At 53.9% G+C, this 18,780-nt stretch overlaps 1 protein-coding gene across 10 annotated transcripts in view; it reads left to right on the top strand.

Moving 5' to 3' along the window:
• DISP1 (dispatched RND transporter family member 1) overlaps positions 1–18,780 on the top strand; it is a 165,436-nt gene that overhangs the window by 124,860 nt on the left and 21,796 nt on the right. For 9 of the 10 annotated variants that reach the window (XM_055334009.1, XM_055334008.1, XM_055334014.1 and 6 more), the window contains one exon: positions 4,808–5,300. The exons of the other annotated variant lie outside the window; for it this stretch is intronic. In XM_055334009.1, coding sequence (XP_055189984.1) covers positions 4,825–5,300 — 476 coding nt within the window. In that variant the 5' untranslated portion in view covers positions 4,808–4,824. The remainder of the gene's footprint in view (positions 1–4,807; positions 5,301–18,780) is intronic. 10 annotated transcript variants of the gene reach the window in all.

Below are 18,780 nucleotides of genomic sequence, written 5' to 3' on the forward strand. Positions count from 1 at the left end.
GGTCACAATCACGTTTCGAAACTGTCCAAACAGCGCGTGACACCAACGCTCAGCTCCCTGCCTTGCTTTTCAGGTTTGCACGGATGGAAAGCGACTTCTAAATTCAGTGACATCACGTCTCTGACACTCTTGGATGCTGCGTTGTGCCGTTCAAAACTATCTTGGGAAATCCTGAATTCGGAGGCTATTTTTCATGCGGCCCTGCAGACTGCATTTTGTACTAACAGCCTGCGGTGGTCCTGCAAACGCTGGGGGACCGGGCTCTGGCCTGGAGGCATCCTGAGGTTGGAGGCAGGTGGGCCTGAGGCCAGATCCCAATCCTGGGATCCACGTTGGTCCCACCTCCGTCCTTGGAACCCTCAGGTTCCCTGCGGTGGGTTTAGGAACGTCTACAAAGAGCTATTGTAAGGAAAGTGCTAGGCTCCATGAGATGCTAAAAACAGCTCCGACGGCCCTTTGAGGGGAAGCGCCTGGCTTCTGCAGGCCGCTGAGCACCCGCTTCTGTGGCCGCAGCACCATGTATTAGTAGGTTGGCTTGCTGCCAGTGATTGGGGACGAGCCGTCGTTAGGGACGAGCTTCAAGCAGCTTGAGGGGATGATTTCATGTTTCAACACATTTGACAAGCAGTGGATACAGGTTTTCCCCAGACCCTTATACCTGGTGTGAGAAACTACCTCCGTCCCCTCGCGTCTTGAGGGAAGAAGACGGTCCCCCCAGCTGAGTGGACGCGGTGCTCTAGTCGCACTTGTGAGTCCGCCAGCATGACTGAGGTCTGTGGGTTGTTTCTGTGCCCTGACACCGGTGGGCTGTACGTAAGCTTAGCTGCCAACTGGAACCTCTGCCGGGCAGATGGGGCACTTTCTCTCCTCTGCAGAACAGGAGCCCCTTATTTCTTTTTTTTTTTATGGGTTTATTTTTTTTAAGATTTTATTTTTTTATTTATTCATGAGAGACACACAGAGAGGAGACAGAGAGAGAGAGAGGCAGAGACACAGGCAGAAGGAGAAGCAGGCTCCATGCAGGGAGCCCGACCGGGGACTCAATCCCGGGTCTCCAGGGTCACACCCTGGGCTGAAGGCGGCGCTAAACCACTGAGCCACCCGGGCTGCCCAGAGCCCCTTATTTCTGTCACTCTTATGCTGCCCCTGCCTGTCGGGTCCACGCTGCTTTAACGGTGTTGCCGTAAGGAGGCCGGACCCTCCGGCGGCCTCCTCCGTGGGTCGCTGCCCAATGCCCTGCTACACCAGGTGTGTTCCTGGCACTGGCCGTTGCACCCCTGCAGGTGGACTGGATCGGAATCTGCACTTTAGCAACGTCCCCAAGTGACCCTTGCATTTGAGAAGCACTGGGTGTTTGGGGTTTTCCTTAGTGGAACTGTGCAGGGTGGGGAGAGAGTGTCGCTCTCCTGAAGGGGACCGGCCACAACATGGGACCACGCGAGGGATCCCATCTGGCCGCCCACTGTTGAGTTTGCTGATGGGGATGTGATGACGTGATCGAGCTTGTGGACAGCCCTTTAGCAGAAAGCCCCAAACCCGTGGCGTCGGCCCTGGAGTCTGTGTCCCCAGTTCTCTTTAGCAAAGCCAACCGGTGATGCCCGCACACCTGCTTTCCGGAGGGTCGAGTCGAGGGGGGTCCTGCGTGGGGAAGGCCCTGCGTGGCCATCGGTGGCCTTGGGGCTGTGCGTCTCCTGCTGGTGCGCCCTGCCGTGTGGGGTCCCAGCGGCCAGGGGAACAGGCCCAGGGATTCTCCTCAACGTGACATTTAGATCTTACCTTCACAGATTCCAGCTGTGTGCAGTCCTAACCTGCACTGCCAGGTGGCCCCTGCGGGGCTTTCGCAGCCACTCCCCACGCCCCTGCGCCCTAGGAGCTTGGCTGCATTCCTTAGGAACCGTGTCCTCAACTATTCGGAATAAGGTGAATAAGATGAATGAGACTTTCATAACTCAGCAGCCCTGCTGTGGTTATACCATAGTATGTCCCATGAGGACTAGCTCTTGTCTTTTAAATGTAATTTCCATATATTATGAAAATACGTGTTACTAGATTATTACACTTAATTATGCTATTAGTGTGTATTGCACGTAATTACACGTTCTATCGCTCTAAAGCCGTGAGTTCCCTGGGCCCCAAGCCAGGGCAAGAGGTACTCGTGTGATCCCTGTGATCGCGTGAGTTGACGACTCTTCTCTCCGCGAGGAGATGGGGCCGAGGGGTCTCTGCAGCGTCCACACTGCCTGCCCGCCGCGTGCGGAACTGGTCCCGATCCACAGGTAGCTTTGGTCCAACAGATGGTCACGTGTGTTTCCAGAAACCCCTGGCGGCAGTGATTCAGACACGGAAACCCTTCCTGCACACTCTGTGCGCCAGTTCTGGCTCCTTAGCTTGGCTTTCATTTCCTGCTCCATCCAGTTATTCAGGCTATTGTGTGGCTGTGATTGCAACAGCAGATATACTTCAGAGGTCCTAAAACCATTCCCCCGATACCCTTGAGGTAAGATAACTGTTTCTGTTCTTACATTTTAATGATAATTACCTTCGAGCACCGTCAGTCACTGTGCTGGAGACTTTATATGTTGTTTTATTAGTATTTTATGACTATGAAGAAGACACAATTGTAGCAAAAGTCGTACATGGTACAGAAAATGAGATGTGAAAAGTCTTCTCCAAAATTCCCAGTCCAACTCCCCAGCAGGAAGCAATCTTACCATTTTTTATGCCCTTCTGACAATCACGTGTGCCCCGACCATAATACGTGTCTCTCTCTCCTGTTTAATGAAATGCATTCACCCCGCGTAGGCTGTCCCGTAGCTGGGCTCTATTTACACATAAAGATGGACTTTGGACTTCGTCCCGTAGGGAAGTAGCACAGCCCGACATGACTCGTTCTTTTTTATTGTGTGGAATGCCCAATACGGCTACGCAGAATTCAAGTCCGCGGTTGGTGGCATTTTTAGATTATTTCCACTTTCTGCTGGTCCGGACAGTGGTGCGGTCTGGAACATCTTCGTCTGTGCATGTATCTCCACACACTGTTCGAGTGTATCCAAAAGCTAAATTCCCAGTAGTGCTGTGGGTCAAGGGACAGGGGCATTTAAACTTCTTATTAACGGTGCCATGTTGCTCTCTGGCACAGTTGTGCTCATTTGCATTTGGAATTCAGCTCTAAGAAGAACCAAGATGTGGAGACAGTACGAGTGTCAATAATCCAGCCCCGTTCTCAAAGGTAGAAAGTAGTAGAGTCAGTGTTCAAACTCAGATCCACCCACACCATTTCCTCTAAGCTTCAGGTGTCTCACCTCCTGTTTTAAAGCAGAATTTTGGCTTTAAAGCTAGGAAGCACTTTTTATATTCTTCCTTTTTTTTAAGATTTTATTTATTTATTCATAAGAGACAGACAGAGAGAGAGGGAAGAGAGGGAGAGAGAGAGAGAGAGGCAGAGACGCAGGCAGAGGGAGAAGCAGGCTCCATGCAGGGAGCCCGATGTGGGACTTGGTCCCGGGTCTCCAGGATCCTGCCCTGGGCTGAAGGCAGCGCTAAACCGCTGAGCCACCCTGGCTGCCTCCTTTTTTTGTTACTGATGGTAAAGGAGAAACTTTCAGATTTTCACCATCGAGGATATTCGCGGATGGTTTGTCATATGTCGTCTTTACTGGGTTGAGGTACATTCCCTCTACACTTTGCTGAGGGTTCTTACCATAAATGGACGTTGAATTTTCTCAAATACTTTCTTCTACATCTGTTGGGATTTCCATATGACTTTTGTCCCTCGTTCTATTAAAGTGAGTCACGTTGACTGATGCACAAGTGTTGAACCATCCTTGCATCCCTGCAGTAAATCCCACGTGAGCACGGTGTGTGATCCTTCTAATGTACTGTTGAACTCGGTATGCTAATGTTGTATTTGGGATTTTTGCCGCTCTATTCATCAGGAAAACTGGCCTGTAGTTCTCTTTCCTTGCAGTGTCAGGATAACGCCAGCCTCGTAAAATGAGCCTGGAGGTTTTCCTCCCTCCTCTAAGCCCTTAATGGTTGACAGAAAATTTTTACATTCTCATAGTGGTCCTATGAGATGGACATTGATTATTATCCAATTAATACCTAGGAAGAACTGAGGCTCAAAGGAAAAAAAATTAAAATTTAAAATCTCATTTCAAGCAAATTCCTATTCATACTATTATTTTTGTCAAGTGCGAGCAATGCTACATAACACAGAAGACGAAGTAATAAGTTCTTAGCAACTTTTATGGCATGTTTGTTCATTTTCTAAAGCATTATATTGATCGGTTGAGGGGAAAAAAACGTTGATGTCTGTTATCTTAGTCATGACAATTCTTAGCTGATTACTTTTTATTTATTTATTTTTGTCTGTTGTCTACAACCTGAGTGACTTAGTGGAAATAGATTTTCTTGAGATTTTTCTAACACATGAGACATTCTGAAGATCATTCAAATTATTTTAACCTACACAACTCACTGCCATCATGGTGGCTCCTAACACCCCACTCCCGGGTGGAGGGTCGAAGGGCGCCGTTGGTGCCCTCTGCCACCTTCCAGTCCTACGATGTGCTAAGTCTTCCCCTGTACTCCACACCGAGGACGGGGAGGCGCAGTGGGGACGGCGGCTCGCAGGTGCACCGAGGGCAGGAGCTCCACGGCCCAGGCACCAAGGACCCACTGGGCCCCTTGCAGCGGCCGCTGGGCTTCCCCCACTCCCTCGACTCCTGTCCCCAGCTTTCCTGTCATGTCTGTATAGCTGGCTGCCCACTGTCACTGGCTGGTTTTGTATCATTTTCTCTCTTAGGGCCAAGGAATTGGAGCATGGCTGTGAGCACTGGCAACAGCAGTTCTGTGGTTCTGAGCAACAGCGGCATCGCTACCGGTGCTCCCGCTCCCGGCGCCCTCCCGCCCTGTGACGGGGACCTCGCCGCACAGCAGCTTACGCCCAGAGAGGCACCGGGGGCAAAAGGGAGTCCGAATGGGGGCCTGCAAGTCAATGGCGCAGTGAAGTCCTCCTTTCTGCCCGTGGACCAGCCCCAGGGAGCGCCTGCGATGTTGGCCCAATGCTGCTGCCCGGGCCCGTTGCACCCGCCCCTGGCGGCCCAGAGCCACTCCCACGAGGCCTGCCCGGCCGCGCCGGCTGCTCCGGGCCCGTGCTGCATGCAGCCCCGCGTGGAGTGCGCTGCCACCCTGGGTCCTGGCCGCTCACCCGTGTACCAGACTGCGTGCTGCCTCCAGCCCTCTCCGCCCCTGTGCCTGCACCCCCCATGGCCTGGCCACCGCCCACACCAGCCCAGGTGAGTCCCCGCGGCCCCGCTCACCCGGGCCCAACGCAACCCGCCCACGGCCGCCACTCGGTTGCTGTGCCCAAGTGGAGGAGGCCCAGTGGGCCAGAGGAGGAAAGCCAGATGCGCATGACATCCCGGGGACCTGCTGTCAGCGGACTCTGGGTCAGGCGGACCCTCGCGGGATCCCCGCCTGCCAGCTTTGGCTGTCCGCGTGGCCTCGGCTCCCCAAGCTCAGTAGGGCTTCTCTTGCCAGCGGTCCCTGTACTGCCTGTGGGGGGCACATGTGTCCCAGACACGAGCTTGGCAGTCACCAGCCATTGATGACAAGGAATCGTGAACCAGTCGCCTCCTTGGGGTCCCGCTCGGGGACCCATGTGTGCAGGCTCAAATCCTGGGGTTTGCGCGACCCTTGGGCATGTTGGGAACAGACTTCCCCGCAGGCGGGACCGATGGCTCCGCAGCCCAGACCGGGGGCGGGGGGCACGTTTGCTGAAGCACTGTTGGGTCGGCTGCCCGAGAGGCACAGGGCACTCATGGTGTGGCCGCTGCCGCCCCCGGCACGCCTCCCGCTGTCCCCTGCCCGTTCCCGTGCACTGGGGCGAACCGCGTGGCCGCGACCTCTGAACTGCTAAGTGCTTGTGGAGACAAGGCTCAGTGCACGCTCTGGGTAACGCGCTTCGCATGAGCGAGGGGCGCATGCCTCTTTTCTGGTGGGGTGTAGTGTCCACACGGGAAGATGAACTGGCCCGAGCTAGGCTTTCCTTGGCGTTGACCCCCGTGTAGACCACACTGCAGTCCACTCGGGACGCCTCTTTCTGGGGTGATGGAGAACGTCCCCTCCTGCCGCCTCATGTGGTGACAGATTTGTCACGGTGCTGACTTCACGGTGCTCGCAGAGTGGCTCCCGTCGAGACTAGTCTATGCTCGATGCCAGTTACCGCGTTCACAGGGGCTCAGCTCCAGGTGGGGACTCAGTGACGGGCGCTCCAGACCTCACCCAGCTGTGGCCGCCGCTGCCCTCGGTTTCCGTGTTCTGAAGCGAGGAAGAGAGGGCTGGGGAGGGTAGCAGGACCGCGTGCTGGGGCCTTCCTCGGCAGCGGGTCTTCGCAGGCCGTAATACATTTTGCACGTCAGGTGAGAGTCCTTCGGTCACAGAACTAGAGGCAGGGCGCCCCCTGGCCCCTCTCAGGCCTGCTGACCGCGCTGTGCTGGGTGACCAGCCCTAGGCTCCTTCCACCTGGAGTTAAGCCGCGTGAGCCGTTGACTTTGTAACGACGTGATCAACATTGATGCTTTAGCGGGCGTGAGGGTGGATTGCGCTACCCTGCAAGGCTGATCCCACCCTTAAAAACCTTCAGAAAATATTAAAACTATGGACAGGTACCAATTCTTTTGATGTGCAGGCGTGTGAATATTTTCAAGACTTTAGCTTAGCATTTCTCAGAAACCTGTTCTTCAAGGGACGAGAGTCCCATGTACCTACAGCTGGGGCGCCTGGGTGGCTCGGTCGGCTGAGCGCTGACCCCTGGTTTGGTCTCAGGTCACGATCTCAGGGTCGTGGAGCCCAGCCCTGCACCAAGCTACACCCTCAGTGTGAGTCGGCTTGCGATCCTCTGTCTCCCTCTCCATCACCCCTGCTCACTCGCTGTCTCTAAAATACATTTAAAAAAATAAAAAATAAATAAATAAAATCTTTAATGAGAAATAAAATAAACAGAAGGGCATTAAAAAAAAACAGGTAAAAAGTCCTATTTGTACATCAAGAAAAGTTGTAGAAAAAAGTGGAATGTTACATGGGAAAATTTTCATTTTTAGAATTTTTTTCTAAAGAATTGGAGCCATTTGATCCACTATTAATAACAGACCTAGAGCCTGTAAGGGGTGGTCTGTCCATGTACATCCATGTGGTACACATCCATGTGTACCACACACGTCCACATAAAATGTGTGTTGCCAAAGCTACTTCCCTATTTTATACATTTCCGTATTTGTATTATTAGCAGTACTTAGGTGTGCCAGGCATCACAGATGTAATTCTGAACAAGGGGGGGGGGGACGTGTGGCCCACACAGAGCTGCAAGGGAGGAAGGGAGACAGAAAAGCCAGCCGTAGCCCTGAAACCGAGAGCCATGTTGCCGAGCGGCTGAGGGTGCAGGGACATCACCTGCGGGCACGAGCGGTTGGCACACTTGCCTCTGCACCTGCGCCACAAACGGGCCCGCCTGGCTGGTGTGCTGGTTAGTTTTTTAGAGTCTTGTTGATAAAACACTTAAACCATAGAGTGTTTTAAAGGGTCAGTCGAGGAGAAAGTGTGGTTTTATCCTGGCCTGTTGACGCTTCTCTCTTTTCTTAACCTTTTATAAAATGGTAGTTTCTGTTTCCTCCCCTCCTGGCCTCTCCAGCGCATTTCTCTAGAAGATTCCTTGTATCAGTCACCTGTGTGCCTTTCTGCTTTGTGACCTTATGTTAATCTTTTCATTGATAAAAATTAAGATCCCTGCAAGGATCAGAGTATATCCTACTTTGATTCCATTTATCACCAAATACTGAGTAATTTACTGAGATCTTGTTTTAAAGCTTCTAGTTTGTTTCTAGGAGCAGGGGCGGAGCATGGGGAGGGGAGCAGGGACGGGGCTTGGGGAGGGAAGGGGAGCAGGGACGGGGCTTGGGGAGGGAAGGGGAGCAGGGACGGGGCATGGGAAGGGGAGAGGAAGGGAGGCTAGGGGAGCCCTTGCAAACCCACCAGCCTAAGGAGGTGAGCAGCAAGCGGGATGGGGGGTGGGGGGTATTCCTGACGCTGAGCCCAGCCCTGCAGTTCTGGCAGGTGCCCCTCTGGAGCCTCTCGCAGTCCAGGGGCTCTGGTTTGGGGTGTCCTCGCTGCCTCTGAACCGGGAAGGTCATGGTGTTAGGATGCGCCCCACAGGGAGTCTCCCAGCAGCAGACAGATCCCAATCCAGGCTCTAGCGAAGTTACCTTTGCTGTTGCCAAGAGCTGTTGGTGACTGTGGCTGAGGTCTCCGTCGGGGGCGCTTGGCAAGTCCGACTTGTTATCGTCACAGGGACCCTGTGATGGTTCTTTTACTTCCCTAAAGGTGGCTTCGCAGATGGAGGGTCACTGTGAGCGCTCCCTGCACTGGGGGCATGAGGCCCCTGGGAAGTCAGGCCTGTGGGCGGTCAGGCCCTAGAAGTCAGGCCTCTGGAGGTCAGGCCCCTGGAGGTCAGGCCCTGGGAGGTCAGCCCACGGGAGGTCAGGTCCCTGGAGGTCAGGCCCCTGGGAAGTCAGGTCCCTGGAGGTCAGGTCCCTGGGAGGTCAGGCCCTGGGAGGTCAGGTCCCCTGGGAGGGTCAGGGTCCTGGGAGGTCAGGTCCCTGGGAGGTCAGGTCCTGGGAGGTCAGGTCCGTGGGAGGTCAGGCCCCTGGGAAGTCAGGCGCTGGGAGGTCAGGTCCCCTGGGAGGGTCAGGGTCCTGGGAGGTCAGGTCCCTGGAGGTCAGATCCTGGGAGGTCAGGTCCCTGGGAGGTCAGATCCTGGGAGGTAGGTCCTGGGAGGTCAGATCCTGGGAGGTCAGGCCCCGGAGGTCAGGCCCCTGGGAAGTCAGGCCCTGGGAGGTCAGGTCCCCTGGGAGGGTCAGGATCCTGGAAGATCAGGTCCCTGGAGGTCAGGCCCCTGGGAAGTCAGGTCCCTGGAGGTCAGGTCCCTGGGAGGGCAGGCCCTGGGAGGTCAGGTCCCCTGGGAGGGTCAGGTCCCTGGGAGGTCAGGTCCTGGGAGGTCAGGTCCGTGGGAGGTCAGGCCCCTGGGAAGTCAGGCGCTGGGAGGTCAGGTCCCCTGGGAGGGTCAGGGTCCTGGGAGGTCAGGTCCTGGGAGGTCAGATCCTGGGAGGTCAGATCCTGGGAGGTCAGGCTCCGGAGGTCAGGCCCCTGGGAAGTCAGGCCCTGGGAGGTCAGGTCCCCTGGGAGGGTCAGGGTCCTGGGAGGTCAGGTCCCTGGAGGTCAGACCCTGGGAGGTCAGGCCCTGGGAGGTCAGGTCCCTGGAGGTCAGGCCCCTGGGAAGTCAGGTCCTGGGAGGTCAGGTCCCCTGGGAGAGTCAGGGTCCAGGGAGGTCAGGTCCCTGGAGGTCAGATCCTGGGAGGTCAGGTCCCTGGGAGGTCAGGCCCTGGGAGATCAGGTCCCCTGGGAGGGTCAGGGTCCTGGGAGGGTCAGGCCATGGGAGGTCAGGTCCTGGGAGGTCAGGTTCGTGGGAGGTCAGGTCCGTGGGAGGTCAGGTCCTGTGAGGTCAGGTCCGTGGGAGGTCAGTCCCTGGGGAAGTCAGGCCCTGTGAGGTCAGGTCCCCTGCGAGGGTCAGTGTCCTGGGAGGTCAGGTCCGTGGGAGGTCAGGCCCCTGGAGGTCAGGCCCCTGTGAGGGTCAGGGTCCTGGGAGGTCAGGCCCGTGGGAGGTCAGGCCCCTGGAGGTCAGGCCCCTGTGAGGGTCAGGGTCCTGGGAGGTCAGGCCCGTGGGAGGTCAGGGCCCTGGACTTCAGGCTCGTGGGCAGGCGGATACATCTCCTTCTTTGGTTCCCCGACCTTGCCCTGAACCAGTTGCTGGTACTACGTGTGTCTCCAGGGCCCAGCACGGTGCCTGGCATTTAGCGAACACTGAGAAATGAATTGTTCAACGCGCTAATCAAGAACCGAGCATCCATCGAGTCCTTCTCCTGCGGAGCTTAGTTTTATGGCCTGATAATTTGATACTGAAAATCAGGAACCATTGGTCTAACATACTAAGATATTTCCCCAATGGTGGGGGGAGACGCCACAGTTTGTTTCCCTGAAAAACACTTTTTTTTTATTTTTATTTATTTATTCATGAGACCCAGAGAGAGAGGCAGAGACGCAGGCAGAGGCAGAAGCAGGCTCCATGCAGGGAGCCCGACTCAGGACTTGATCCCGGGACCCCGGGGTCACGCCCTGGGCTGAAGGCAGATGCTCAGCCACTGAGCCACCCAGGTTGCCCCCATTCTTTTTTTATTGTCGTTTGAGTCTATTTGGGGGGATAGCTCCTTCTGTTCTTTAAATCTCCCCGCAAATGCGTTGGTTTCTAACTTAAAACAAATCCCAGACTCCTTCACGATCAGACGCAGGTGATGCAGGGACCAGGCCCTCCTCGCAGCTCCCGAGCTGGGTCCTACCGTCGGGGGGCGAGAGCCGTGGCTCTGGGGCATTGCCAGAATAAGCTGTCTGCGTGGCTCCGGCCCCTCCTGGACGTTCGTGCACCTCGTAAGAGTGAATCCCGCAGCCAGTGCGTGAGCCCGCGTAGGCGCTGGGGCTCTTCTTGGTTCCCCTGCTCTGTGAGCCCAGAGAGGAGGTCCGGGCCAGGTGGGGTTCCTTGCCCTGTGTGGATCTGCTGAGCTAGGTGGTCCCATCGTTCCTATTCCGGTGTCCCCCGAGCCAGGGCTCCGACCATCACCGGGTGGCGTGAGGCTCAGGCCCGAGGTTTCTACAGGACGTGAGCCATCCGCTGCTTGTGAGCGCGGGTCTGCGTGCCCGGTAGAGCAAGCATGCACAGCCAGCGCGTTCGCTCGCTGGGTCGCCTGGGCCCGCCGCCCCCATCCTGAGACGCAGCTTCCACTCTGCCTCGGCCCGGCTCAGGGATCCTGGGGGGCACGTGCTCGTGCAGGAGGGAAGGGGGCAGCTCAGCGCAGGTGTGGCCGGACGGACTGGGTGAGGGTGGTGGGGTGAGCTGACGTGGCCCTTCTGCAGCTCGGCCATGCGCACAGCAACCTGGTGGATGGTGGGCCGTGCCTTTGTCTCCACCGAGATATCATGAGACTTAGATAATTCTGGGGTCCCTCCGGGACTTTACTTCTTGGGTATTATCCGCCCAGGACTTCGTAGTTGCCAGCCGTCGGCCGCCAGCAAATAAAACTGCTCCGTCGTGAAGCAGCCCGAGGAGATGTGCCGCTCGCGTGTCATCTGATTGCTGAAACATCCCCCTCACGCACGGACTTAGGCCCACACTGAGCTCCACGCTGTAGCCATGGGGTTGTTTTTTTTTTTCCTTATTGTACCTTCTTACCCTCACCTTCTTCCCCCAAAGCACGTTGTACGCAAGCAGCGTTAGCGTCTGGCGAGTGTTGCGGCTTCAGGATTTCAGACTTGAGTCCAGCATTCCATGCTCCTAACTCAGTGAGGTTTAATAAGGTTTGGCTGGCTTTCTGTGAGCTTTTCTTGGCTCTCTCATTAGTGATTGTTACTCACCTCTCCCTTGGGCTCTGAGTCTGAGTGGGACAGAGGATCACGTATATTATGCACAAAACACACTTTCCTTTTGGAACATCACGTAGAAATGTCTCCACGGGTCACCAGGCCCAGTCACTGATGGAGGCCACTGGTCTCACCGTCCCGCATCCCCACCTGATGGACGACCGTGCATGTCCGGCAGTCCCCTTCTGCCAGCAGGTTTTGATTCAGTTGGCATAGGAATTTTTTTTAAAGATTTATTTATTTAATCATGATAGACACACACAGAGAAAGAGGCAGAGACACAGGAGGAGGGAGAAGCAGGCTCCATGCAGGGAGCCCGACGCGGGACTCGATCCCGGGAGTCCAGGATCACACCCTGGGCTGCAGGGGGCGTTAAACCACTGAGCCATCCAGGGATCCTGGTATAGGGATTTTTAAATGTGTTCTTCAAAATGCACACATTGCTATCATTGTGTCTGCTGAATCTCTGCAAAATTCTTAATGTTTCGGGGGGGGGGAACTGCAAATTATTTAATAGCTAGGTTGGAGGTGGGATTTTCTCAGCTGACCCGTAGCCACTGAGTGCTTCTGTGGGCTTTGACGTGGGTAGAAGTGAAAGACAGCAAAGGAGGCTCAGCAGCAGGATTGCCCATAATCAGACATTTTAGTTGGTCGGTCATTTCAGAAAACATACTTTATTTTCTCCTGTACACTGGCTTTTCCTGTCAGTCATAAAGAGAATACAAAACCTGTATGTTGAAAATGTGGACATGTGTTATTACAGGTAGAAATCAGGCGTCTAGATGTATCTTAGATGTAAATTCAACATGGTTTGAAATATGATTGTAGTGTCACATAGTTTCTGAGTTAAATATTTTATTTTTCATTAATTAAAGTAACTGACCAATGACCCTCTCTTTAAATTTAAAAGAAAAGCAATTCGGGGCCCCTGATGGCTCAGCGGTTGAGAGTCTGCCTTTGGCTCAGGTCGTGATGACCTCAGGGTCCCGGGATCGAGTCCCACATCGGGCTCCCTGCATGGAGCCTGCTTCTCCCTCTGCCTGTGTCTCTGCCTCTCTCTCTCTCATTAATAAATAAATTAAATATTAAAAAAAAAGAAGGAAAAGCAAGTATTTCCCATTGTGAATTAAGTCTGTAAAATGTAGAGTACACTCATGTGCATGTCACACATGCCACCAGGGTGTGAAGATGTGGGGAGATGAAGACCATCGTCAAGGAGATGATGTCTCCCTTTCTCTCCTATGGACGTGGGCTTTGTGTGGAAATATAATCAGCTACTAATGGCTTCTGCGTTCATGACGTACTTGAATATGTCTTGTCATGTGCAAAATTAAGAATATAGTGAAAGGGAATAAAGGGGAAAGGAGAAAAAATGAGTGGGAAATATCAGAAAGGGAGACAGCACATGAGAGACTCCTAACTCTGGGAAATGAACTAGGGGTGGGGAAGGGGAGGTGGGCGGAGGGACGGAGTGACTGGGTGGTGGGCACTGAGGGGGGCACTTGACTGGATGAGCACTGGGTGTTATTCTATATGTTGGCAAATTGAACACCAATAAAAAATAAATGTATTTAAAAAAACAAAAAAGAAAAGAATTTTAAAAAAGAATATTTAGTTTCCTATCTGCATTGTAATTTAGATTACATAATATTTAAATTATTTTTTATTCTTCTCTCACATGAATATCTCCTTTATGTAATGTCATAACAAAATCACCTTTCTAAGAATTTTAGTAGTAAGTTTTATCACAATTACAAATATTCTAAAGTATTCCAAAATAGTGAATAGTAGTCTTGAGCAAATGCATGAGTGAACAAAATTCTTTCAGAATTATGAGATGGGACTTGGTTGTGCATTGTACCTGTGTCTTTGGCAAAGAAAATGGATTTTAGTGACATAAAGTCTCAAATTTACGACGATATTAATGGTTTTGTTGAACCCTTCCTGTATACCAGACCTTGTGCGGCGTTTTACACACGCTCCCCGATTTAATCATGAAAACAGCCCAAGGAACTCAGGGCTACTGCTCATTTCCATTTACAGATGAAGAAAAGCGTGGTTTGAAACAAAGTGGGGTTGCAGAGACTAGGTGGTTACAGGGTGTGGGGCTTGCAGTTGAGCCCTGGTCTCGGGTGCGAAGCTTCTCCTCGCTGGCCTCTGCTGCTCCAGCATCAGGGAATGGGGTGTTCTCGTGTCAGCGGAGGTTCCACAACCAGTCCCTGCATCCTTGCTGTGTCGTAAGCACCGCGCGGGCTCGCACGTGAGATCACGGAGCACGCAGGGGAGCCCGAGAAACACGGATGATTGGCCCGGAGCTGCAGGAGGATTTCCAGGTGGGGAAGCAGGGATGGCCTCCTCGCTCGCCCCACTCAGATCCCCGCTTCCTGCCTTGTCTCTCATGCGAGGGGTGTCTTTGTATTCACGGTAGCATGTGAGACATCTTGCTTTGACTATTCTACCGAAGAGTCCGAGGAGAGCACTTGGAAACCTTCAGCAGGAACCCGTGCACCTTTGTTAATTAGACTCGTAAGCATAACTTGTCGTAACCGGATATCGTTGACTTAGGCGAGAGCATGAATTTTGGAAGAAACTGAAATATGAAGAAGCAGAACAATATAGATTTTTAAAAATATCCTATTCAGGGACGCCCAGGTGGCTCAGCGGGGGAGCGTCTGCCTCCGGCTCAGGGCGTGACCCCGGGGTCCTGGGATCAAGTCCCACGTCGGGGTCCCTGCATGGAGCCTGCTTCTCCCTCGGCCTGTGTCTCTGCCTCTCTCTCTCTCTCCTCTCTCTCTGTGTGTCCCTCATGAATGAATGAATAAAATCTTAAAAAAAAAAAAACTATTCAAAAGTAGCATAATGACAGAAAACAGAACCAAGAATACCCTTGATCAGTGAAGTTGTGCTGCTTATCAGAGGCAAAGGATCCACGAAGACGCATCTATGAGCCACTCATTTAAATCTGACCAGGGCTTCATTTTTATATATTTTCCTAAATTTGAGCTAACTGGAATTTGATTCTAAGTTTGACCTTAAACTTATCTCTTTAGCTATCTTTAAAAAAAAAAAAAAAACGGTGATGCTTTAAGCAAAACTACGCTCTGGTGAGAGAAGCGAAGGTTGTGTACCTCTGGGCGCAGGATACGGTTATTGACCCAAGGGGCCAGCAGCGAGCCTGCAGGGGAGCTGGGCAGGCCCTGGTCCCGGCCTGAGTGGTGGGTGGAGATCCATAAGGCCGGACCCTTGCGCATCGTGCCTCCGACGAAAGGGCTGCGTGCAGTAGGGATGAGGTGAGGGGCTGGAGAAGCTGACATTTCCTTTCCTGTAAAGGGAAAAGGCAGGGACCCTATCCCAGTAATTCTTAGGTTCCTGGTGATGCAGTGGGAGGCGTGGGGCGGACGCGCGGCTTTACCCAGGACCTTGTGACCCCAAGTCATCTCCTGCTGTGTGTGTATAAACATGTTTCCCTGTATCTGAAGGGAACAAATCACAGTTCCCAGCAGCTGGGTTTTTATTCATAACCTGACACGGTCACATCCTTGCTTGTGTGCTTACTGCTCTTGTCTGTCGGCCGCCCATCTTCCTGTTTTGGTGCTTGAGAGGAGAAACTGTGTCTTCTACTCAACCGCTAGTGAATTGGGGCTTTTAGGGTGGAGAAGAGATGACAAAGGAATGACTTAGTACGCTGGGAAAACCGCCCTCCTTTGGGAGACAGAAACGCATCTTTTCCATCCCTCTGCCAGAGGTCTTACGATAGAAATACGCCAATATTATAAAAAGATTTAAGTTTTCCAGATGGAAGAGCCAGATTTAGGGTCAGGGAAAAGGAACAGAAGGTCAGGGAAAAGGAACAGAATGTTTGTGATGTTTCTGACGCAAGAGTCTATGTATGTAAGCCTTTCCTTCCAGGATCCCTCACCCTGACACATACGTCGGGTTCGGGGGAACTTGACGCGCTCGGTTACTCAGAAGTGAACGTGAGCTCCCTTGGTGGGAAGTAGCCTCGTTCTAGGAAACCCGTGGGAGTCTTGCTGTAAGTTCTGCCTTTGGGGCTAATGCATGCATCCTGTCAGGAAGCCGTCCTGAACGAGCCGAGGGCCCTGGATCTCCTCCAGGACCTGTGTTCCGCGCTGTGCTATGGGCTGTGCCGTCACTGCAGAGCTGAAGGCCTCCGATCGCCCCTGCGGTTCGTTCACTAACCGGACCTCTGGTCAAGCTAGAGATGCCAGAGTAGAGATGCCGTTAGGTCTCGGTGCACCCTGTCTCGCCACCCTGAAGCCAAAACAACTGGCACAGAGGGGTTCTGTGAAAAGCATTGGATCCGTGGGTCCACCGGGACCGAAGAACAGCCCTTAGTCTTCACACAACGTCAACAAGGTACGACCTCTTGATGGCCCGTGGGCTCCTGGCTCCCACCTGCTCCCATCCTCAAACGGGGCCAGACATTTGCTGCTCCTGACAAAAGCCTGGAGGAAGTGGAGGTGGTTTCCGCGGCCCCGCGGCCCAGATCTGGGTAGCGGGTGCCAGCTCACGGAGATTGCTCACCGTGGTCTAGTCTACACCAGCCGGTGGGTCAGAAGCCACGGCTACCACCATCGACGAGGACCCCACGCGATCAGCTGGACGGCCCGTGCCCAGTGGGTTTGGGTGCCTCAGCTCGCCGCTGGCACAGCGTCAGGTGGCACGTGCTTCGTGACAGTGAACATCCAGACTCTAGTCTCCCTGGAAAGCAGGCTTCGCAGAAGATGACGACGGACGCTGGCCTCGGTTACTCCGTGAAATCGGGCCCAGGGTCACTCGTCAGCGGTAAAAGTAGTTCCAGAAATTACACAGGAGAAATGCAACTGCGGAAATTTTAAGGTGCGTGTCCAAAAAATCATGTTAAAAACAGGCCACAGGAAGGAGTGAGTTTCCACAATTGTGATGCTTCGCAGCTGTAAATGGGGCTTAAGTGACAAAGCACATCGAAGGTAAATTTTTTAAATAAAAGAATGACAATATCTTGCTGCCTCTCTGTGATGGTAAGTAGGGGTGACCCGGGTGAGAGGCTCTGCAAAGCCTGGGCGCCCGCGTGTGCTGCACTGGGGAGCACCTGGGCTGGGCCCTGCAGTCCCCTCGGACAGGCCAGCTCGGGCCGCCCCGAAGCCCACAGGCGGGAGCCCTCCTGCCAAGCCCTTTCTAGCACTTTTTTGGTTAAACCATTTATGTCGCGTTTTAAAAAAATATATCTCTCTCTCTCGCTGTTCACGTCAAGAGCATTATTTTCAGAGCATTTCGAAACACCGATTCTTAGTGCTGTTGGGGGGATTGTTCCTACCACTTGTCACCTAAAGCATTTCAGCCTAGAGTCCCAATGAGGCGCCCAGAGTTTGGGTGCGTCGGCAGCTGTCTGGGTGGCCCGGAGCCACCCGGAAGGCAGCAGAATTTCACAGCGGGAAAGCACCCCGGGTCCTTCCATCCAGCACTTCGTACTGTCCAGATGTGGAGCCGGAGCCAGACGGGGGCCCCAGGCCAGCGCCCTGTTAGCACGGGCCTCCCGCCCTCTCGTGCTCCTGACACGCTGTCCACGCGCGGCGCACTGCGTCTGGGTGTCCCCGGCGTGGGTCCGCGCCTCTGGGAGCTGCACACGGCGCCCCAGGTGTCCGCCTGGCACCTGGGAACAGGTGGGCCCCCCCCATCGGGGTTTTCCTCCTGCTTCCTCGGAACATTCCCGTTCCTTCTCAGAGTCTTCTAAGCTTAGTTGATGTCTTTAACCTTGGGCTTCCGGCGGACAAGACGTCCCTGCCCTATCAGTGTTATCCTGACGAAAGCTGACCTTGTTTTAGCTTTGATCTGTGTGAGAGAGCGTAGACCGTGGAGTTGCGAAAATGTACTTTCTAAGTTAAAGGATGGATATGAGCAAATTGAGTTACGGAGGAAGAGTCTGGTTCCCTACATACCGTTGTCCTTAAAAGATTAAAGAAGTTCTGTGGATGTCGAGGCCCTGGCCGTCCCCCTGGCTGTCCCCCTCGCCGTCCCCGTGGCCGTCCCCCCGGCCATCCCATTCACCGTCCCTGTGGCCATCCCCCTTGCCGTCCCCCCGGCCGTGCCCTTCGCCATCCACCTGCCATCCCCCTGGCTGTCCCTCTCGCCGTCCCCCTGGCCATCCCCCTCGCCGTAACCCCGGCCGCCAGGATGAAGACGTCACAACAGCTGCAAGGTATTGCTTACACCGTTGCAATTGATTTCGATGCGGTGGATCTTTATTATTTTCCTAACTCCCCTTCCAAGTTGTTCTTTTTTTCTTTTTCTTTCTAATAGCAGGTGTGACTTTTAACCTTCCACACTCAAAAGTCTGTGATACTGCGTAATTTTGGAGCGGCAAACTCACCCAGGACACGTGGGAAATGAATTTTTAAGAAAAGTTAATGATACTTACATGTTTGAGCTCAGATGATAGTTGTTACGGTGAACCACACACGGACCACGTCGGACTACAACCCAGAGGTCGGAACGTGGAGACGATGGTGACGACGTGGTCTGTCTCCCCGGGCCGGCGCTGTCCTCGCGGCGACCCCGGCGACCGACCAGACGTGCACGTGCCCCCCCCGAGTCCCTCGTAACCTGCACGCGCTCACGTATGTCATTCAGTTTGTAGTGAAAATGCAAAATGCCTTTACTTTTTGTAGGTAAGACCCGTGAACTTTGAGAGTGAGAAGCATCTGTGTGTCTTTCTTAATAAAAGAAGGGAAACGATCTGTTGGATCAGGCTTAATGTCAGTCTCCACAATGTGCTGAAAATCTGCCCTCACGCCCCAGGCTGACCCTTGGGACAAGCTGCTTGTGCAGATTGTCACCGGCTTTGCCCCGGGAGGTCCTGCTGCCTTTAACTAACTAAAGGGTTAGTGTAGTTTCAGGCATTTCCCTCCTTCCCGAGGCCCGTTCAGCCCAACTCCTAGGGTTACTCGGCTTCGAGGTTGCCTCCCCGTCCCCCACCCACCCATGCTTGCGTCATGCCTCCACGCCCTGGCTATTCCCTTGTGTTCCCTTCTACGCCTGCGCGTCCCATCCTCCTGGAGACTGCCCGAGGCAGCGGCCCCGGCTCCGACCCCGCAGGTGCCGCTCGAGCCCACTGACGCCGACCCCTGCCGGGGAGCCGGGCCCCCCGCTTCTGTGAAGCCACCATCCGATTCGTTCCAGCGGTGATCGGTTTCCCCATCACCTAAACTGCAGGAAATCGTGGAATTGAACAGAACTAACGATCAATCTCATATG

This window comes from Nyctereutes procyonoides, unplaced genomic scaffold, assembly GCF_905146905.1.
Source record: "Nyctereutes procyonoides isolate TBG_1078 unplaced genomic scaffold, NYPRO_anot_genome, whole genome shotgun sequence".
NCBI lineage: Eukaryota > Metazoa > Chordata > Mammalia > Carnivora > Canidae > Nyctereutes > Nyctereutes procyonoides.